Raw genomic sequence first — 21,350 nt, forward strand, 5'->3', positions numbered from 1 at the left:
AACTTTTTAGACTTTTCAAACTAAAGACGTTTGGTTGCATACACTTTCACAAATTTATGAACAATTCTCTCACATAGAATTTTGCCACTGTGCAGTAAACGTTTGGTAACACTCCACAAATACATAAAAACGGGTTGTTAAGGTTTCTTAGTGCAGGGCACATTGTTGCAGAATCCCATGGATCGGATCTATATACCCGTAAAGAATCGCTCCTCTTAAATTTTATACAAATCTCAATTCCTGGTTGTTAACGCTCTAAAGTTTCTCTGTTTGGTCCTCTCCATTGCTTCAGGTACCTTCTTTATAATGTCAAAATTCCTATTCTGGCTGTATGCTGCCCTTAATAAAACCATCCCATAAATAAATAGGTAAAATAAGTAATCAGACTGAATATAAGTCCACTTCATGCAGACTTACAAATGGATACCTTAAACTGTTGATGCTAAGCATTATTTGGCCTAACAAGCATATTTGTATAGACTCAACAACAGTTAAAGCTATCCACAGATCATATATGCACTGATATAGGCAAACTTAAATTGTTGGCGCTAAACATTATTTGGCCTAACAAGCATATTAGTATAGGCCCATCAACCGTTAAAGCTTTCCACAGATCACACATGCACTGATCTGAGCAAACTATAAAACAACGTCCTTTCATAGAGCAGCGCACCACCATGCATACAAATCATCAGTGGACTTGCTTACATTTACCATGATACACCTTCCATACACTATCAATCTTTCTCTCAAGTTTAATTTACACACACTTGAACAAAACGTCTAATACACTTATGATAATTGCTAGCCCTGTTGGCTAACATTAGTGTTCTGGTTGGTTTCAAGAGATCCTCTCAAAGAAAATTTGTATTGATCTAGATACATGTTAAAGTTGGTGAATCCCCTAACAAATCTGTTGCCTATAACCAGTTTTTCTATCTTGAAGAAGGGAGACTGGTTCATTTGCAGGACTAGTACACTTCTCCCATAGCGCTGGTGGGGTAGTGCCATGGTAGGGGTTTGGCACAGGCATTTGTGGTTCTGAATGTTATTTCCAAACGTTTACTTTTGTTGTCTTGGCACTCTCCACCTTTCTGTCATCATCTTTCCCTCCCAGTTGCCTCATCCACTTCTTTATCGAGCAGCTCTCAATCTGCCCTGCGTTTTCCAAACAATTTCTGGGTCCAACGAGGCATTATTGTAAATATGTCAGTCCAACGGACACATTAACTACCTAATCTTTATGCCACCCTCCTATGTGTAAACTCCAATTCATGTCTCTAAATGTCAAAAGGCTTAACCATTCTTTGAAGAGGGACACAATTCTGTATTATGGTATGCTTAATTGTGGCATACTCCTCTAAAAAAAGAGATGAAAATAAATTTACAAGAGATTTTAAAATTGTAATTAGCATGGATGAACAAAGTAATTTTGTTTAAGCGACAGCCAAAAAGAATGGACGAAAAAAGGGACATAAAAACTCTTGACTCTGTATGTTGTAACGAAGGTCAGTGTGTTCTGGAACATTTTAAATGTTGATCATAAGAATGATGACGTCTAGTAAACATAAATAACTACACCGCATTCTCTAAAAATATTGAGAAGTTACTCATGATGTGAGCTCTGCCAAAGCTTCTTGTAAGAGATGAAGTAGCCTTTGATGAAATACTGGGAGGACAATCGTAGCAAACAACTGCGGCGTGCTTCTACTTGACCTATCGGTAGCACTAACCTCTAAATTATTCTTTTTTTAGGAACAGTGCATACATATTGTCTCACTATCCTTGAGGGTTTTTGCTATAAGTGGTACGCATTCCATTTTAAAAACATCAAGTGGATACAGAGTTTTTGACAAAACAGACTTCTACCTTCAACAAATGAGACCATTGTGTAATGATAACTCACTTCACTTAGAATCCCAGTTATATTTCATGAGACAAGGAAGGTAATGTGAATGTGTTAACACAGAATGTAGATCCATTGAACTTGTCAAAAAGATTGTACCTGTTCTCATTTGTTGAGCTGGATGACAATAGTTGTTCGTTCTATACTCTGAATCACATTTTTTTTTATTAGTAGAAGTAATTAAAACTATTTGAATAAAAACTTGCCTGAAACACATTATAATGTGCAAGTCCGGCCTCTACAACAGAAACTAACAAAGTCTTAAACTAGTCCATAAACAGTTAGAATTTCAGTATTTTCAGCAAATATTAAATTTTATGACCGCCAAATTCATAAACTTTACAAAATCGCAGAAGTCTCCTTGCCTTTCAATTTTCACAGGTTTCACCCAAATCATTTAAGCCAAAGTGTAATTGCACGTATTCAATATTTATTCTTATCACTTTACATACGTTGACCTGTGAAATCAATCAAGCACTTGTAGAGTGCGGCAAATCACCCATGAGGGACTCATGGTGCTGGAGTTGCTGCTTGCTTTGTGGTGATTGGTTCATTTGACAAGCAGGTTGTGAGTCCTTTCTTAAATTGCTGGAGCGATGGAGTGGTCCTGAGGTGCAGGGGCAGGTCGTTCCAAGCTTTGGCCGCCAGGTACATGCAGGAGCATCTTTCACTGTTGTTTTGGCCAATCCGGGGGGTGTCTTCAAGGAAGAGGGAGGCGGACCATAGGTGTCTGGTTGGTCGGTGGAATGTTAAGCATTTGTTGATCTAGTCTGGTCCTTCTCTGTGCACGGCTTTGTATGCGTGGTCAGCCTCTTGAACTGGCATCTCTTCTGGATCAGGAGCCAGTGTAGTTTCCTAATATGGGGTGTGATGTGGGTTCTTCTGGGGAGGTCAAGGATGAGTCTGGCCACGTAGTTTTATATTGTCCGTAGTCTCTTTGGGAGGCGTTCAGTGATTCCTACATAAAGTGTGTTCCTGTAGTCCAGCCTGCTAGTGACGAGGGCCTGCGTGACGGTCCTGCTGGTGTTGGTTGGGAGCCATCTGAAGATCTTGCATAGCACACATAGGGTCTGAAATAAGAATTACAAGCACTGGTGAAGCCAATAGGTCTCGCTTATGGGCAAGCTATTGCCTTTGGCAATGGGATGGGGGTGGTGAATGGGAGAGCGGATGGGGGGCTCAGATTGTTAAAAGAAATACAGGCGCATGAGCAAGCACTGAATAGAAACGAGTAAAAAAAAACATTAGGACCCAATGCGCCCGACAGCCAACAGTACAGAAATCTGAGTAAAATCAGCAAACACACAACCCCTCTGTCCTGAGACCACAACCCAGACAGCCTTGTCCTTCGCCTCTCCACGAAGCACCTAGATGCAGCCCATTACACAAGCCCTCTCAGTTCCATTCCAGCCCCCGAGAGGAGAAAGGTGGCGAGGCATCCAATACCAAGCAGCAGTGGCTGAGGAGACCGGCACTCCTCTGATGGCATGCACCTCTAAGTATCGTAAAACAGCAAAGATGCCAGTGCTTGCACCACACTTCAAAACTCCTAAGCCATTCACTCCTCATTTTCAGCCTCTCCCAACCTTTCACACTAGATAAACGTGATATGTTTTATCAAAATACGATAAAATGGCGTGTGCAGCTTTTATTCAGAGCCCACACACACTGTATTTAAAGTTACCCTCAAGGAGAGCCCTCATCCAGTAATTCTATAATTGGCATTATTCTCGCGTGCATGCATGTGTAAGTAGACATGGACGTGTCTTCTCCAGCGTACTGTACTGTTAGCGCCTCTGCCTCAAATTAAAAATCTGAAGCAAAATGGTTGGGCAAGTTTCAGAGCGTTTTTTAGCAGTACCTGCATCTATGCAGCTTGTAGAATTCGAAGGAGATACGTCAGTGTGTAATTTCTACCCTTTAACTGTCCAACTCGCACACCTCCTCCTTAACCACAGATATCTCTAAAAACACAATATCTGTGATGTTATGTGACCTCTTAGCCTGACCGAGTGGTGCTACGCAGGGTTGCCTGGATGAAGTAAGCGGATGACAGGAAACCTCAACGACGCTCTTAACAAGGGAATTAAACATTTACTTCTATCTGCTTTGTACAATGCGTGTCACGTGTTCGAATCACTGCATGGCAAATTTACACTTCAGTCGTTCTGAGATTGGTAAGCATTGTTTCATTAAATTGGATAATAGTGACACCTATTATGTGCAGGGCTTAGAGACTGCAAAATTTTGGTATAGAACCCTTGAGATGAAACAAGTTGTTATTTCGCTCCCATTAAAAAAATAAATTGTCTACATGCAGTGTGAGGAATACAATCGCCAAACTCCCTTCAGTGTTTGGCCTTTTTTGCCACCTTCAGCAACCACCAGTGAACCTAATACATGCTCATGAAGATGTGGATATTAGTGATGCACAGCAATTGTTATCTTATCAGCCTTCGTATAGCTCATGTCTACCATCAGTGTGGCCTCGTAAGGCTGGAACTCATAGCTCAGTTGAAATATATCCCTTCTTCAGTGCCCAGAACTCTTTCAGGACAGTCCAAACAAGCACATAGAGGTTAATAGCAATCAACAAACAACCCCTATTAGATACCCACAGAGATCACAAGCAGCCATCACACTAACATTCACGGGTCTATGAGGTCCCAACAGACCTGTTATCCACGCCATCCGAACGGTGGCCCGCCCTATTTTCGTCCAATTGTGTCTGAAGACCCTGTGGGCCATATATTTTTGCTTTTTAACATTTCCCTTCTTCTATGACAGATGCATATGCCCAGTGATTCAGAATGAAATATAGAAGTGTTGGTACTCCCCGTTTGCTATTGAAAAGAGCCCTGACCATGGCCCAGTTGGCCCTGGGCACCGCATCTGCCAGAGGGCTCGAAATGGACCTCAACAATGAACACCTCCCTGATCAGGCTCACATTAACTGTGGGGATTGGACAGCCTCGGAGTACAGTGCAGGTCACACTGGTGAGAATGTAAACATACATGATGGAGGGACTGCCTTGCTGCTTCACTGGCGCGAGGACAAATGACGTGAGACGCGTATCACGGCAGAGCCTTTACTACCAAAGGAAGACGGGTCTCAAGAATGCCCAACCACCACAGACCTCTGAATCATAACAAGCGATCCGAAGGAAATAAGCATGTGCGTGTAGGCTCCCCAGGCCCGAGGCTTTGCATACTGGAGACCTTGCAGTGTGGATGATAACAAGGGACCCAGAGGCAAGTGGCGCATAGGCTCTTGGGGCCCGAGGCTTTACATACCGGAGTCCTTGCAGTGCTGATGATAACAAGAGACCCAGAGGAAAGTGGCACGTAGGGTCCAGGGGCCCAAGGCTTTACATACCAGAGTCCTTGGAGTGCCAGTGAACAGCTATGGGATGCCGTGCTGATAAAATAAAAGGCGCGCAATAATGAAACATGAAAGTGGCCGCTGTGCTGAGTAATGAAAGGTAAAATGATTTACAGGCGTGTTTTCAGTTGTGCTCGAAATTGAAAGACATGGGGAGCAGCCGTGCGAAAGAAGAGCCTTCCCATGCCACCGTGCAGACACAAAAGCAAAAATAATGCACAGAAACAAGCCTAAATGCATACAAATGGAACGCTACAAGTAATAGGTCACTGCTTCGTGGGAGGGAACAACCGAGGAAAAGGAGGGACAAATAGGAAAGAATATTCACTTGGAAGCAAGAATTTTTAAAGGACACTGAAATAAACAAATGAAAAACAATGGGAGGGCTGTAAATCCTTAAAGTATATACAACATGACTTGAAGAGACAGCGCAAGCGCTGTCTAGGCTGGACCTAAAACAAACAAAAAACACAGGAGTCTGTGCTTTATGTCACCAAAGATCTATTTGTTACAAATAATTGACTTGCGTCTTAAATCTAGAGATGCAAGCTGTTTTGTTTCCTGTACCGGAGTGCCCACATTCCACAATTCCCTTAAATCTAAACTTTTAAACGTCTTAGTATTTTGTCTACCTTTTATTAATATAATAAAAAAGGTTTGAACAAAAAAAGGATTTTCAGATTTCAGTCTCCCAACAAAGATGATCTAAACATCAAGCTCAAGTTGTTGATGATTTGTTCCTTGCTTAAGATATAGGTATAGCATTGTATTAGTTCAAACATTTATATAGCTTAAATATAAATTACACCACAATTAGAAGCTGCTACAATGACATCCAGATAATCCTTAATTGCGTCCGACACGGCTATAATATTTGGACGCTGCAAGTAGAAGCTACTTTGAAGGCATCTTGCTGCGTGTACAGTGACTACACATGACGTTTGCCATCAATTTTACAAAGTTAACTAGCCTATATAGCAGTGAGCATACTCCTTGCAAGTGCCTCTAAATGCAAGGCAGACGTATGTTGGGAAAGAACTAGAAGGGGCTAGGTCAAATTGCAAGGGAGTATAGGGGAACATTAGAGAAGATATAACATTGTTTCCTTAGAAGGGGAAAAAGAAAAGGGATTTCGCAGGATGTTCACAAAATCATAAAGATAAATAAAAACTGATGGTATTTATATGATAAGTAATATACCAAGTACTTGCCATATGTGTACATATAACATTCCATCGATCACAGGCTCATATCGATGGAGTTTATTTTGACTGTCAATCCACCCAGACTTTTAGGAGGTGTTGCTGCTTTACAATCTAGCCATGCACAACATTTCTCCATTGTCCAATTTCAGACCTTTTTTTCTCACCTCTCCAATTGTCATTTCATCATAGAAAATTGAGGATTTAGCGCAGTATGACACAGGTCTTTCAACCTGAACAAGGCCTCCCTTCATTTCATTCCTTTCACACATTTCAAGAGGTTGTACAGTACCTTGTCTTTTTCTTGATTTTCTATATTTTCCTATATTATTTTCCTATCCTCATTCCTAGGGAATAGTCAACAAGGAGAAAGTATGGTTTCCGTTTCTCTTCTATTTAAGGATGCAAATGGGGATACTTCTGAGACTGTATTTGGCATAGTTTGATAAGCCCGTGACATTCATCAGAAGACCTTATCAGAGATACCATAAGCCTAAGCTTGCCACTATATAATCTTATTTAATTCTTCACATGCCAAAAGTGTTGGACTCCTAACGGTACCTCATTTTTTAAATTGGGCCATCCTCAAAGACTGCAGACAGTACAACATATTCATATGATTCAATTCAGCTTTGTTTTCCTCTGTTACAATAGGCATATGTGACAAGCAGTCAGCAACCATATCTTTTAGACCTAGTATGTTTTCTGTCCTGTAATTGTAATCTTCTATTCCTGGTATCCAACATGCCACTTTCAAGGTAGTACGCTCAACATCCTTAGTGGTAAAAGCAAATAGTAGTGGTTTGTATTTTGTAAGCACCACAAAGAGTAAAACCCAGAAGTAAATCTTACAATGAGGATTGGCCCAGCAAAATGATATAGCTTCTTGCTCAAGAGCTGAATAATCGTTCTTTGCTCCTTTTAAGACCCTAGAAGCCAAGTTTGTTACTTTTTCATTGCCTTCTGCTACTTAAGTGTGAGTTGCTGGCATGCATACATTTAGTGGTGTCAAAGCTTCCCAGTATGAGGACCATAAATGTCTCTAGTTTTACATTTGTGACTGCTTGTTATCAGTCATCCAACCAATTTTAATTAACACCCTTTTTCTAAAGGGTTCCGCTAAACTGACAAATCCCTTACAAATTTAGTAATGTTAATGATAATAATTGACTCAGCTCAGAACAAAACTCATGTTGTTACTTGTCTGTTGGAGAAGAGTTTTCCTTACTACCTCAACAAAGTCAGTGTTTAGTTTGTTGCCAAATTTATGCCCTAAATAGTTTACTGAACTATCAACTATTTAGTATGTACTCCACTTAAGTGTAAGACTAGCTCATTGGAGTATATCCAGGACTTTAACAAAATTTAATTATGCTGGTCTACGTCACTCCCACAAATGAAAATTATCGTCCTAGAGAAACTGTGCATTTGGGACACCCTCTAGGACTATCTTTGTCATGTGTGGGACTACAGCTACAGGCAAGGCTAGGCCAAATGACATTCTGCGAAATGTGTAGCCATCAGATGATAAAGGAATACAGGGTTTCAAGTAGGGATGTAGGGCCAGATGTATGAAGCATTGTACTGGCCGCAAACGCCCCTTTGGGCTGTTTGCAACTGGTAAACTGCATTTTGGCATGTACCAACCCTATTTTGAGAATCTGTGGCTTGCGAGTCGCTTTTAGGGCAAGTGTGTAAAGGGTGTTGTTGTACATATGCGTTTGCGATTCGCAAATTGCGAGTTTCAAACACTAATGGTCATACATCTGGCCTATAATTCTGTTTGGTGATAGGCTGATGATGTCAGTTGTACTGAAAAAGCTCTCATCTCTAAACATATTCAGCATTGCTATGATGTCATCAGATCTACACATGCATGTAAACCTTCCTCAATAGCTTTTTTTTTGCTCAACAATAATGTTAACCTTCATTGATTCAGAAATATAATCAGTTACACAACAGTGTATCGGACTGTATGTGGTGCGGTCCCTATTATGATAACAGGACTGCACGTGTGGGATAGCAGAACTTCAGAATCTGGGGGAGTGAGTCCTTCCACACCATCATAAAATGTCAGCCCGGTTCCTGATTATCTCGCAGTGCCTCCCCTGAGCCCTTAACCTGACTAGGAGAAGGTGATTTATGGCAACCTTAAACATGACACTCTGACTCCCCAGGGAAGCCCTGGAAACAGATCTCACCCTTTTGTCATATTACTAATGCATGCCAGGGTGAAAACACAAAGAAGATACATGATGAGTTTTCAATTAATTTATTGAAACTAAGGTAATCTTATATAGAGAGAAAGAGCTGTGATAATTAGGCAGATGAAATGGAACAAAATAATCATCATTATGAACAATGTGAAAACAGTGCACATTCCCACTTTTGATAATCAATTCTAGAAATTCTGGAGAATCCTACTTGACCCTAATACCCTAGAGATGATATTTGTGTGTGCCCTTCTGCCTGCCCAATCAAAGGGATTTACCCGGTGTCCAGTACATGTGTAAAATGGCTTCCCCGCACTCACAAAGTCCAGTGTAATGGAGCTCGAGTTCGTAGGGGCACCTCTGCTCATGCAGGGGTGCCCTCCCACACAGGTACCTGCATCCTGCCCTCTGTGCTAGAAGGGCCTACCATAGGGGTGACTTACTGTGACCTGGTACAGTGACCTGTAGTGAAAGGGTGCATTCACCTTTTCACGCATACTGAAATGACAGGCCTGCAGACACATTTTGCATGGGCTCCCATGGGTGGCATAATACATGTTGCAGCACCTTGGGAACCCCTGGTGCCCCAGTGCCCTCGGTACCATATACTCTCAACTTATATGGGGGCACTAGTATGCCAAATTTAGAGAGAGAGCACAATCACTGGGGTCCTGGTTAGCAGGATCCCAGAGAAAACAGTCAAAACACACTGACCGCAGGCAAATAGTGGGGGGTAACCATGCCAAAAAGAGGGTACTTTCCTACAAGTATTAGAAGCTGTCGCCTAAACCGGCAACATGGCACCCAGAATAACTCATTCTATATGTAGCCTTGGACAGAGTGTTCCTGATTATGTGTCAAGAAAGCTAACTAGAAACAAGCGTTGTGTACCCTGCCTTCTCAGAATAATATCATGCAGGCTTATACATAAAAAAATAATACTGCTAAAAAAAATCAATGTAGTAAAATGCAATGTAACTAAAATATACAACATGTAAAAATGCAAAAGAAAAAAAGCTAAGAAATCGGATGAACCAAACTTGGTCCAAGACGGACATCACTACTACTAAAATCACTTGATGCTTTTATAGCACACACTGTGCTTCAAATCACTTCTCTGTACTGCCTATCGGAGGCAGCAGTTCTTTCTTTATGACCATTCTTACTATACATCATAAAATGGCTGACTTCACAAACTTTGATTGTTGGATTTAATGGATTGTTAAAATGACTGTATTTGTTTTTGTTCAGATATGATCACTTCTCTGTTCTGTGTGAACTGCTTCCAGTGGGGATCCCGTCACTGGCGGTGTGTCTGCAGGTATTGGAGCAAGGTAATACAACAGTGTTTTCCAGTAATCTTTAACTGTACACCCCTAAACAGGTAGGGTGCATTGGCAGGTGAACATGGGTGACAAATAACAAAAATACAGTACATCTCTCTGAATACCACATGCTTCCACCGTTGGATGGGTGCAGTCTGTCCTTATTTTTAAACCGTCACTCAGGTCTTCAGTGCTCATATTATACAAACACTATACAATGGATTTCTGGGTTCTTCAAGAGATCTTTATTGATATTAGTAAGACTGAATATATTTACCCAAGTGTGAAAACACTTCATAAAACAAAATGGCTCTTTATAGTTACTAAAGTTTTTTTTCTGAAAAGAATACATCAGTTCCCTTTTAAAGTAAAAACAGTTCTATAGAAAATGCACACAATTTTCAGCAATTAAACCAGACATCCAACATTCAGCAGTTCTATTTTGATCTTGTTTAGACCAGTTTCTAGCATATTTTTCCAAGTCTGCTTCAAAAATGAAAATCCTTTAACTTCAGGAGGAATACAGGAAGATAAATTCCCTACGGTTTCAGATGCATGTAGGAAAAACATGCCTGCCAGACAGGGTTTCATTCGTGCTCCTTTTCTACACCGTCTTTGAAATTATGTAATTGCATTTGCTTAACAACCATGCTCTTAAATTCTTCCCTAGGTAACCTCCTTCCACTGAAAAGCAATTCCATCTTCATTATTTACAAGTGCAAGATATTTTGCATAAACAGTTATAATTATCAGCTCATCCTAAATCATGATTTTAAGTTAAATTTGTCCTGCTATCTTTGCTGTAAGCAGACAAAAGTAAAACTTCGATATAGCTTGAACTATCTGCCTAGCAATGTCAACCTGAACTAGCTGTAAGCATATCAGCACCTGCGATGTATCCTTCTTCAATCTGAAGGTAACTCACAGCCTATTAGTTGAAATCATTTTTTTTAGCATTTTATGAAAAAAGACAGTTTCACAATAGAATCTATATCATGCATCCAACTCTTCCCATCCCCCTGGACCCACACAATCCACATCTTTGTTTACTTAAGGTAATTAGTTCTCATTCCCCTCTCCTGATCCTTTTGTGTCACCCATCTCGACTCTTGTGACCTTTATCAGTATTTGTGCTTGTACTCTATTAGGGTATGCCACGGTAGTACAGTCTTGAGCGTGAAACTGTAGAACCGGGTCCCACAGCCTCTGAAATGGTTGTCATTGTCCGTCGCTTCCTAGATAACCTTTCCATGCTCAATTGAAACGACAATCTTTGTGTCCACTAATTAAACTCTGGAATTTCACATTTATCTCAGTGTCAGAATCAATTGTACTGCTAATGACAACATGGATGATGTTTTTACACTTCATGCCACGCAGAAGATATATTCCCTCTAGTGGTGATCCAGAAATATTAACTCTCTGCATATTAGTATAAAGAAAATATAAAGAATTTGTCTCTGGCGGTTGACCTATAGAGTGAGAATATGGCTTGGAGAAAGTTGGGATATTCCGTGGTTCTGCGCTGTTTCAGATGCCACCTGACAACTAAGGTCAGATCCATGTGAGCCTAGGCACCTGCCTAAAGAAACTACAGCAGAGCCCATGTGTCATTCTAGTCTAAAGTCACACGGCCTAGATGTGGTCACTTCTAAAAGGATATCATTTTCAAGGGGAAAGCAGGTGTTCACAAAGGAGTCGAGGCAAGACCGCCCCACTTCCGCCCTCCCCCCATCAGGATGTCTGGCGAATCCCTCCTCGTGGTTTCTCAGCATCTACTCTCCTTGCCAATAGCAGGTGAATTCACTACATTTCCAAGTGTCAGCCACAGAATTGCTGCCAAACTCTGTCAGTTCTTCACCTCACGCCAAAGCTGGAAACCTCAGTTCTTTTTAGGATTCTGATACCTAGTTTCTGTGGCGTTTGGAACCTACAGTGCAGACATTTTAGCTCCTCTTTCTTTGAAAGGTACGAGCAGAGGCACAGAAATATAAGGTTACAGAGACAAAGCCTCACTGTTTATGTCCCATGTGGATAATGCTGGCCGAAAGACTCAAATTCAAAAAGGTATTTCCACCAGTCCAGAAGGTTCAAATCCCTTACTGGCAACAACGTCAAACCTGGAAATCACAGTGCCACGGGTAAATGATCCCATTAAAAGGCAGAGAAGCAAATTCTACTTATTCTCCAATAAACCAAATACAATTTCTTACAGACATAGGGGGTCATTCCGCCCCTGGCGGTCCATGACCGCCAGGGCCGGGGACCGTGGAAGCACCGCCAACAGGCTGGCGGTGCTTCCTGGGCCATTCTGACCGCGGCGGTAAAGCCGCGGTCAGAAAAGGGCAACCGGCGGTTTCCCGCCGGTTTACCCCTGGCCCAGGGAATCCTCCATGCCGGCGCTGCTTGCAGCACCGCCATGGGGATTCCGACCCCCTTCCCGCCATCCTGTTCCTGGCGGTTTTTACCGCCAGGAACAGGATGGCGGGAACGGGTGTCGTGGGGCCCCTGGGGGCCCCTGCACTGCCCATGCCGTTGGCATGGGCAGTGCAGGGGCCCCCTAACAGGGCCCCATTAAGATTTTCAGTGTCAACAAAACAGACACTGAAAATCGCGACGGGTGCCACTGCACCCGTCGCACCCCTACAACTCCGCCGGCTCCATTCGGAGCCGGCTTCATTGTTGAGGGGGGTTTCCCGCTGGGCCGGCGGGCAGCCTTCTGGCGGTCGCCCGCCGGCCCAGCGGGAAAGCCAGAATGGCCGCCGCAGTCTTTTGACCGCGGTGCGGTCATTCGGCGGTTCCCTCCAGGCGGGCGGCTCCTGCCGCCCGCCGGGGTCAGAATGACCCCCATAATCTCCAAATTCGTGCACCACTTTTGGGGTTGAGAAGGGGTGGTGTAATGTCAGCCGCCATTTACCAGCATGACAGTAATACTTGGGTCAGATGTGTGGAAGCCTGACTTCTGCTAAAGAAAAGGGTTAGTGAATCTGCAGAGAACCTTGCTTTGAAAGGGAAGACTGCAAACTGAATACATCCATGGGCCGAGGCCCCCAAGATGGGTGGCAAACCTCAGTGTCATGTAATAAAAGGAACATGACAGGAGTGATGAGCATTCTTGTTAAGAATGGTTTTATTTCTTGATAAGTTAAATTCAGATCTACAGACTACAAGTATTGAAGTTATATGGCAGCGTTGGGCCACACAGTAGATGGATGAAGTCTCATCAGAATGAGGATTACATGGAAGTGAAAGAAACCTGGTAACTGTAAAAAAAAATTTAAAAAAAGGATTGTGAGGCAAAAATGCTAAGGAAAACAACAATGGCAGAATACAACAATTTTATGCGAAAAGCAACCAGACAAGTGTAATAGATGGAAGAGGTACACGAAAGAAAGAAGTCCTTCTAACAGTATTCTTTAGCTTCTTGGCTAATTTGTTCATTCTTGCTACTGTCCTTGAGATTTGATACATTGCCTATTTCATTCATCTTTCAAACCATTGCTGTTTTGCTCTCAGTGAGTTCAGATTTCTTTGTATATCGATCACGTGAATTTGTCGCCACAGGTTCCTATGAAATATATCATTCTGGTTGTGGCCTGTCTGTGGCTCTGGACATTGAGATAAACCTGTACATTGAGAATTGTCTATTGAATAGCGCTTTCAATGTATTAACTATGGCTCTTAGCCTTTTTGAATAATTGTGCTTATTCCCCAAAGTGGATTAGTCTTGTTTTACACATACCAAACCATGATGTTTCTTGATTGCAGAATCTGCACGTACACATAGGAGACAAATGTTTACTCATCTTTGGAGAGAATAAAAGAAGTGAAGCATCTTGCTTACAGCTGACTTGCAAAGACCGAATGTACAGTAATCCAACACAAAGCTTTCCTGATTCCTTACCACAAGACACTCCTGGGTTTTTTCTGATCCTCCATCCACCACATTCCACAATGGTGATTCTGATTACGGGCTATCCAAGATGAGCTTAAACGCCCATAATGCTGAGCTTAGATGGCCTGGTTAACATGGTACTGATTACTAGAATGGTGGCATTAAGACCAGTGCTTACTCAGGGGTCAGTTTTTTAAGGAGCAGGTAACCCGGAATACTAGAGGAAACCAAGTTGCATATCAGTGTGCTGGATCTCACAGCCATCTAACTGGCCCTTGAGGCCTTTATGCAAAGCATGAATGTTTGCGTTCAGACATGACAAATATCTAATTTCTGGGATATTGAAGAAATGAAACAAAGTCTTCTCTGCTGTCAAAAGCAGCCCTACCTGTAGGGTGTATGGCAAAGCATTTTCTTACCTATTGAACATGTGGCTTGTCCAGGCAATAACCAAGCAGACAACTGAGCATAGACAGGAGGTCCTGTCTCAAATGTAAGATGTTTGACAAGCAATCGACCTTGATTTCAATCAGTGCAGTAACTCCCTACCCTGGACTTGTTGGCAGAATGGTTTAATCTTAAATCCAGGTTCTTTGCCAGCAGGTGATGTTGTCTGGGATTTTTAAAGAATACTTTTTTAATGCCATGGTAAAGGAGATTTACCCATGCCTTTTCATTCATCCTCATGGTAACTCAGCTGCTTCTTCAGATAAATAGGGAGAACTCCATACTCATTATAAAATGCCCATTTTGGCCAGGTTATACGTGTACAAAGACTTAAGGAAAATGTCAGCATATCTTCAAGGCACACCCTTATCGCCTGACCAGGAGCAACAGGCAGGTGTTTCACCATGATCTGGCATTCAATAGAGTTTAGCTCCCATAACATCTCTGAGGATTATAGCTGGATCTTAAAGGCTGCCATGTTTCAATCCACAAATATGCATCAGTTTTAAAATGAAAGATGTTGCCTTTCTACATGGTAACAAGGCAGTCTATGTATCACAACCATCTTGAATGCCTTCCTTAACCTCTACATCTAGCTGGATCAGGCCTTAAAGTTTTCTTTATTAGAATCCATTTGGCAGTGATATCTATAAGATGATTGTCAGTGCTTGTTCCCAGTACTGCAGTGCTGCTCGCCAACTGATTATAAACATGATGGCCATCTTGGAACAGTATGTTCGATGGCATCTGTCGCTGTAGATACGCATGTTCTGCAATAGCTCGCCATCTGGTGTTGGGCCGGAGTGTTACAAGTTGTTTTTCTTCGAAGAAGTCTTTCGAGTCACGGGACCGAGTGACTCCTCCTTTTGTCTCCATTGCGCATGGGCGTCGACTCCATCTTCGATTGTTTTTTTTCCGCCATCGGGTTCGGACGTGTTCCTGTCGCTCCGAGTTTCGGAACGGAAAATTAGCTAATTTCGGAAGATTTTCGTCGGTATTGTTGCGTTCGGGATCGGCGTACTTACATTCAACACCGCATCGAAGATCGAAGAGCTCCGGTGCCCTTCGGGGTAGTTTTTCGATCCTCCGTCGGGGCCTGGTCGGCCCGACCGTGTGCAGAAGAACGCCGATGGAACGGACCCCGTTTCGTTTCTGCCCCAAATGCCACAATAAATACCCCTACACAGACCAACACTTGGTCTGCAACCTGTGCCTGTCACCTGAGCACAGCGAAGACACCTGCGAGGCCTGTCGTGCGTTCCGGTCCCAAAAAACACTCCGAGACCGTCGAGCCAGAAGACTTCAGATGGCGTCCGCACCGACAGCCCAACGGGAGTTCGAGGAACAGGAAGAGGAAGGTACCTTCTCGATCCAAGACTCAGACTCCGAAGGATTCGACGATACACAAACCGTGAGTAAGACGTCGAAAACCACACAGAGAAACATTTACAAGGCCCAGGGGACGCCACTGCCACCAGGCCATGGCTCGACCCATAAATTCGGTGACCGACCGTCGGCACCGAAAAAGGCCAAAACAGTGCCGAGATCGTCCGACTCCGGTCGAGACACCGGCACGCAGCCTTCTCGGGACCGAGAAAGTGCTGGAGACAAGCCTCGACACCGTGATGCCGGTGTGGACACGGCTCGACGCCGAGACAGCGGCACCGAAACAGATCGACGCCGAGAGGTTTCGGCCCCGAAAAGGAAAAAAGTCACCTCGGAGCCGAAAAAACACGCAGACAAAGTTTCGATGCCGAAACAAACTGCAAGCGACCCAGCTTCAGGCTCTTATACAGAAGAGCACTCGCTAACCTCCCAAATGCAGAAGCATAGGTTTGAGGAAGAGCTACAAGCAACTGATGTGGACCATACGCAAAAGCGTATCTTCATTCAGCAGGGGACAGGAAAAATAAGCACCCTTCCCCCCATTAGGAGAAAGAGGAGGTTGGAGTTCCAGACGGAACAAACACCACAACCAAAAGTGGTGAAAAGAGTTACACCACCACCCTCTCCTCCGCCCGTGATTGACGTTTCACCAGCACAAACTCCATCACACTCCCCAGCTCACACCACCATGAGCCAGGGTGACCAAGATCAGGACGCATGGGACCTATACGACGCCCCAGTGTCAGATAACAGCCCGGAGGCATACCCTACAAAGCCATCTCCACCAGAAGACAGCACCGCGTACTCTCAGGTGGTGGCTAGAGCAGCACAATATCACAATGTAAGCCTACACTCAGAACAGGTCGAGGATGATTTCTTGTTCAACACACTCTCCTCCACCCACAGCTCATACCAAAGCCTGCCTATGCTCCCTGGTATGCTCCGGCACGCAAAAGACATATTTAAGGAGCCGGTCAAAAGTAGGGCAATCACACCAAGGGTGGAAAAAAAGTATAAGCCGCCTCCTACGGACCCGGTTTTCATCACTACACAGCTGCCACCAGACTCTGTTGTTGTAGGAGCAGCTAGGAAAAGGGCCAACTCCCACACATCTGGAGATGCACCACCCCCAGATAAAGAAAGCCGCAAGTTCGATGCAGCTGGTAAGAGAGTCGCAGCACAAGCTGCAAACCAGTGGCGCATCACGAACTCCCAGGCACTACTTGCGCGCTATGACAGAGCCCACTGGGACGAGATGCAACATCTCATTGAACATCTGCCCAAGGACTTACAAAATAGGGCAAAGCAAGTGGTCGAGGAAGGACAGACCATTTCCAACAACCAGATCCGCTCCTCCATGGACGCTGCAGATACAGCTGCACGGACAATTAATACATCTGTAACTATCAGAAGGCATGCATGGCTCCGAACGTCTGGATTTAAACCAGAGATTCAACAAGCAGTTCTCAATATGCCTTTTAATGAAAAAGAACTGTTCGGTCCAGAAGTGGACACAGCGATTGAGAAACTCAAAAAAGATACGGACACTGCCAAAGCCATGGGCGCACTCTACTCCCCGCAGAGCAGAGGGAATTACAGCACATTCCGTAAAACGCCCTTTCGAGGGGGGTTTCGAGGTCAAAGCACACAAGCCAGCACCTCACAAGCCACACCGTCCAGTTACCAGGGACAGTATAGAGGAGGTTTTCGGGGACAATATAGAGGAGGGCAATTCCCTAGAAATAGAGGAAGATTTCAAAGCCCCAAAGCCCCTACTACTAAACAGTGACTCACAGGTCACTCACCCCCTCCACACAACACCAGTGGGGGGAAGAATAGGTCATTATTACAAAGCATGGGAGGAAATCACTACAGACACTTGGGTTCTAGCAATTATCCAACATGGTTATTGCATAGAATTTCTACAATTCCCTCCAAACATACCACCAAAAGCACAAAATTTAACAACACACCATTCCAATCTCCTGGAGATAGAAGTGCAGGCACTATTGCAAAAGAATGCAATCGAATTAGTGCCAAACACACAAATAAACACAGGAGTTTACTCACTGTACTTTCTGATACCAAAGAAGGACAAAACACTGAGACCAATCCTAGACCTCAGAGTAGTGAACACTTTCATCAAATCAGACCACTTCCACATGGTCACACTACAAGAAGTATTGCCATTGCTAAAGCTGCACGACTACATGGCAACTTTAGACCTCAAGGATGCTTATTTCCATATACCAATACACCCATCGCACAGGAAATACCTAAGGTTTGTATTCAAAGGAATACATTACCAATTCAAGGTACTGCCTTTCGGATTAACAACCGCACCAAGAGTCTTTACCAAATGTCTAGCGGTAGTCGCAGCACACATAAGAAGGCAGCAGATACATGTGTTCCCATATCTAGACGACTGGCTAATCAAGGCCCATTCGTTAATAGAGTGCTCAAATCACACAAATCATATCATACAAACCCTCTTCAAACTAGGGTTCACCGTCAATTTCACAAAATCCAAAATTCTGCCACGCAAGGTACAACAATACCTGGGAGCCATAATAGACACATCAAAAGGAGTAGCCACTCCAAGTCCACAAAGAATTCAAAATTTCAACACCATCATACAACGCATGTATCCAACACAAAAGATACAAGCAAAGATGGTATTACAACTCCTAGGCATGATGTCATCATGCATAGCCATTGTCCCAAACGCAAGACTGCACATGAGGCCCTTACAACAATGCCTAGCATCACAGTGGTCTCAAGCACAGGGTCACCTTCTAGATCTGGTGTTAATAGACCGCCAAACTTACCTCTCGCTTCTGTGGTGGAACAACATAAATTTAAACAAGGGGCGGCCTTTCCAAGACCCAGTGCCACAATACGTAATAACAACAGATGCTTCCATGACAGGGTGGGGAGCACACCTCAATCAACACAGCATACAAGGACAATGGAACGTACATCAAACAAAACTGCATACCAGTCACCTAGAACTTCTAGCAGTTTTTCAAGCACTAAAAGCTTTCCAACCAATAATAGTTCACAAATACATTCTCGTCAAAACAGACAACATGACAACAATGTATTATCTAAACAAGCAGGGGGGGACGCACTCCACGCAGTTAAGCCTGCTAGCACAAAAAATTTGGCATTGGGCAATTCACAACCAAATTCGCCTAATTGCACAGTTTATACCAGGGATACAAAACCAACTCGCAGACAATCTCTCTCGAGATCACCAACAGGTCCACGAATGGGAAATTCACCCCCAAATTCTGAACACTTATTTCAAACTCTGGGGAACACCTCAGATAGACTTGTTTGCGACAAGGGAGAACGCAAAATGCCAAAACTTCGCATCCAGATACCCACACAAACAATCCGATGGCAATGCCCTATGGATGAACTGGTCAGGGATATTTGCTTACGCTTTTCCTCCTCTCCCTCTCCTTCCTTACCTGGTAAACAAACTCAGTCAAAGCAAACTCAAACTCATATTGATAGCACCAACTTGGGCAAGGCAACCCTGGTACACAACGCTGCTAGACCTATCAGTGGTACCCTGCATCAAATTGCCCAACAGGCCAGATCTGTTGACACAGCACAACCAAAAGATCAGACACCCAGATCCAGCATCGCTGAATCTAGCAATCTGGCTCCTGAAATCCTAGAATTCGGGCACTTACAACTTACCCAAGAATGTATGGAAGTCATAAAACAAGCAAAAAGGCCATCCACCAGGCACTGCTATGCAAGTAAATGGAAGAGGTTTGTTTGCTACTGCCATATTAATCAAATACAACCATTACACACAACTCCAGAACAAGTAGTGGGTTACTTGCTTCACTTACAAAAATCTAACCTAGCTTTCTCTTCCATTAAGATTCACCTTGCAGCAATATCTGCATACCTGCAAACTACCTATTCAACTTCCCTATATAAAATACCAGTCATTAAAGCATTCATGGAGGGCCTTAGGAGAATTATACCACCAAGAACACTACCTGTTCCTTCATGGAACCTAAATGTTGTCCTAACTAGACTTATGGGTCCACCTTTTGAACCCATGCACTCCTGCGACATACAGTTCCTAACCTGGAAGGTGGCATTTCTCATCGCCATTACTTCCCTAAGAAGAGTAAGCGAGATTCAGGCGTTTACTATACAGGAACCTTTTATACAACTACACAAAAATAAAGTCGTCCTAAGGACCAATCCTAAATTTTTGCCAAAGGTTATTTCACCGTTCCATCTAAATCAAACAGTGGAACTTCCAGTGTTCTTTCCACAGCCAGATACCGTAGCTGAAAGGGCACTACATACATTAGATGTCAAAAGAGCATTAATGTATTACATTGACAGAACAAAAAACATCAGAAAGACTAAACCACTCTTTATTGCATTTCAAAAACCTCACGCAGGAAACCCAATTTCAAAACAAGGTATAGCCAGATGGATAGTTAAATGCATCCAAATCTGCTACCTTAAAGCTAAACGACAGCTGCCCATTACACCAAGGGCACACTCAACCAGAAAGAAAGGTGCTACCATGGCCTTTCTAGGAAACATCCCAATGCAAGAAATATGTAAGGCAGCCACATGGTCTACGCCTCACACATTCACCAAGCACTACTGTGTAGACGTGTTATCCGCACAACAAGCCACAGTAGGTCAAGCCGTATTAAGGACATTATTTCAGACTACTTCCACTCCTACAGGCTGATCCACCGCTTTGGGGGAAATAACTGCTTACTAGTCTATGCAGAACATGCGTATCTACAGCGACAGATGCCATCGAACTGAAAATGTCACTTACCCAGTGTACATCTGTTCGTGGCATCAGTCGCAGTAGATTCGCATGTGCCCACCCGCCTCCCCGGGAGCCTGTAGCAGTTTGGAAGTTACCTTCAATTATTTATATATGTATCATCTCAACCTTAAATAGGTGCATACTTAGTCACTCCATTGCATGGGCACTATTACTACAATTCAACTCCTACCTCACCCTCTGCGGGGGAAAAACAATCGAAGATGGAGTCGACGCCCATGCGCAATGGAGACAAAAGGAGGAGTCACTCGGTCCCGTGACTCGAAAGACTTCTTCGAAGAAAAACAACTTGTAACACTCCGGCCCAACACCAGATGGCGAGCTATTGCAGAACATGCGAATCTACTGCGACTGATGCCACGAACAGATGTACACTGGGTAAGTGACATTTTCATTACATACTGTATTAGTGTTTTACCGTATCAAAATGGCTGCCATGTTTATGGACCAAATGCCGACAAAACCATCAGTCAATGGATGCTATAGAAACGACACGCTTTTTTTTCTATACTCACTACACAAACAAGCATGATAGCATGCAGTAAAAATGGTCAGACCTACTGGATTTACCAAGGTTTGTTTTAAAATTGTTTGTTATTGTGAACAAAAGTGAAAACAAATCTCCCATTTGTAATGAAACCCTGATAAGCATTGTGCAGCTTTGTAATCTGTCTGCGTGGTCTCTTGTATTCTTTTTAGGCCTGAGAGGAGTTTGCAAAAACACAAAATGTGCAGTGCCTTTTAAAGT

The 21,350-nt window shown here is 43.3% G+C and overlaps 1 protein-coding gene across 7 annotated transcripts in view; it reads left to right on the plus strand.

The window, feature by feature from the left end:
- The window catches only part of HEXD (hexosaminidase D), a 238,406-nt gene that overhangs the window by 149,480 nt on the left and 67,576 nt on the right, over positions 1-21,350 (plus strand). For all 7 annotated transcript variants that reach the window (XM_069200286.1, XM_069200283.1, XM_069200282.1 and 4 more), the window contains one exon: positions 9,955-10,037. In XM_069200286.1, coding sequence (XP_069056387.1) covers positions 9,955-10,037 — 83 coding nt within the window. The remainder of the gene's footprint in view (positions 1-9,954; positions 10,038-21,350) is intronic.

This window comes from Pleurodeles waltl, chromosome 7 (genome assembly GCF_031143425.1).
Source record: "Pleurodeles waltl isolate 20211129_DDA chromosome 7, aPleWal1.hap1.20221129, whole genome shotgun sequence".
NCBI classification, from domain to species: domain Eukaryota; kingdom Metazoa; phylum Chordata; class Amphibia; order Caudata; family Salamandridae; genus Pleurodeles; species Pleurodeles waltl.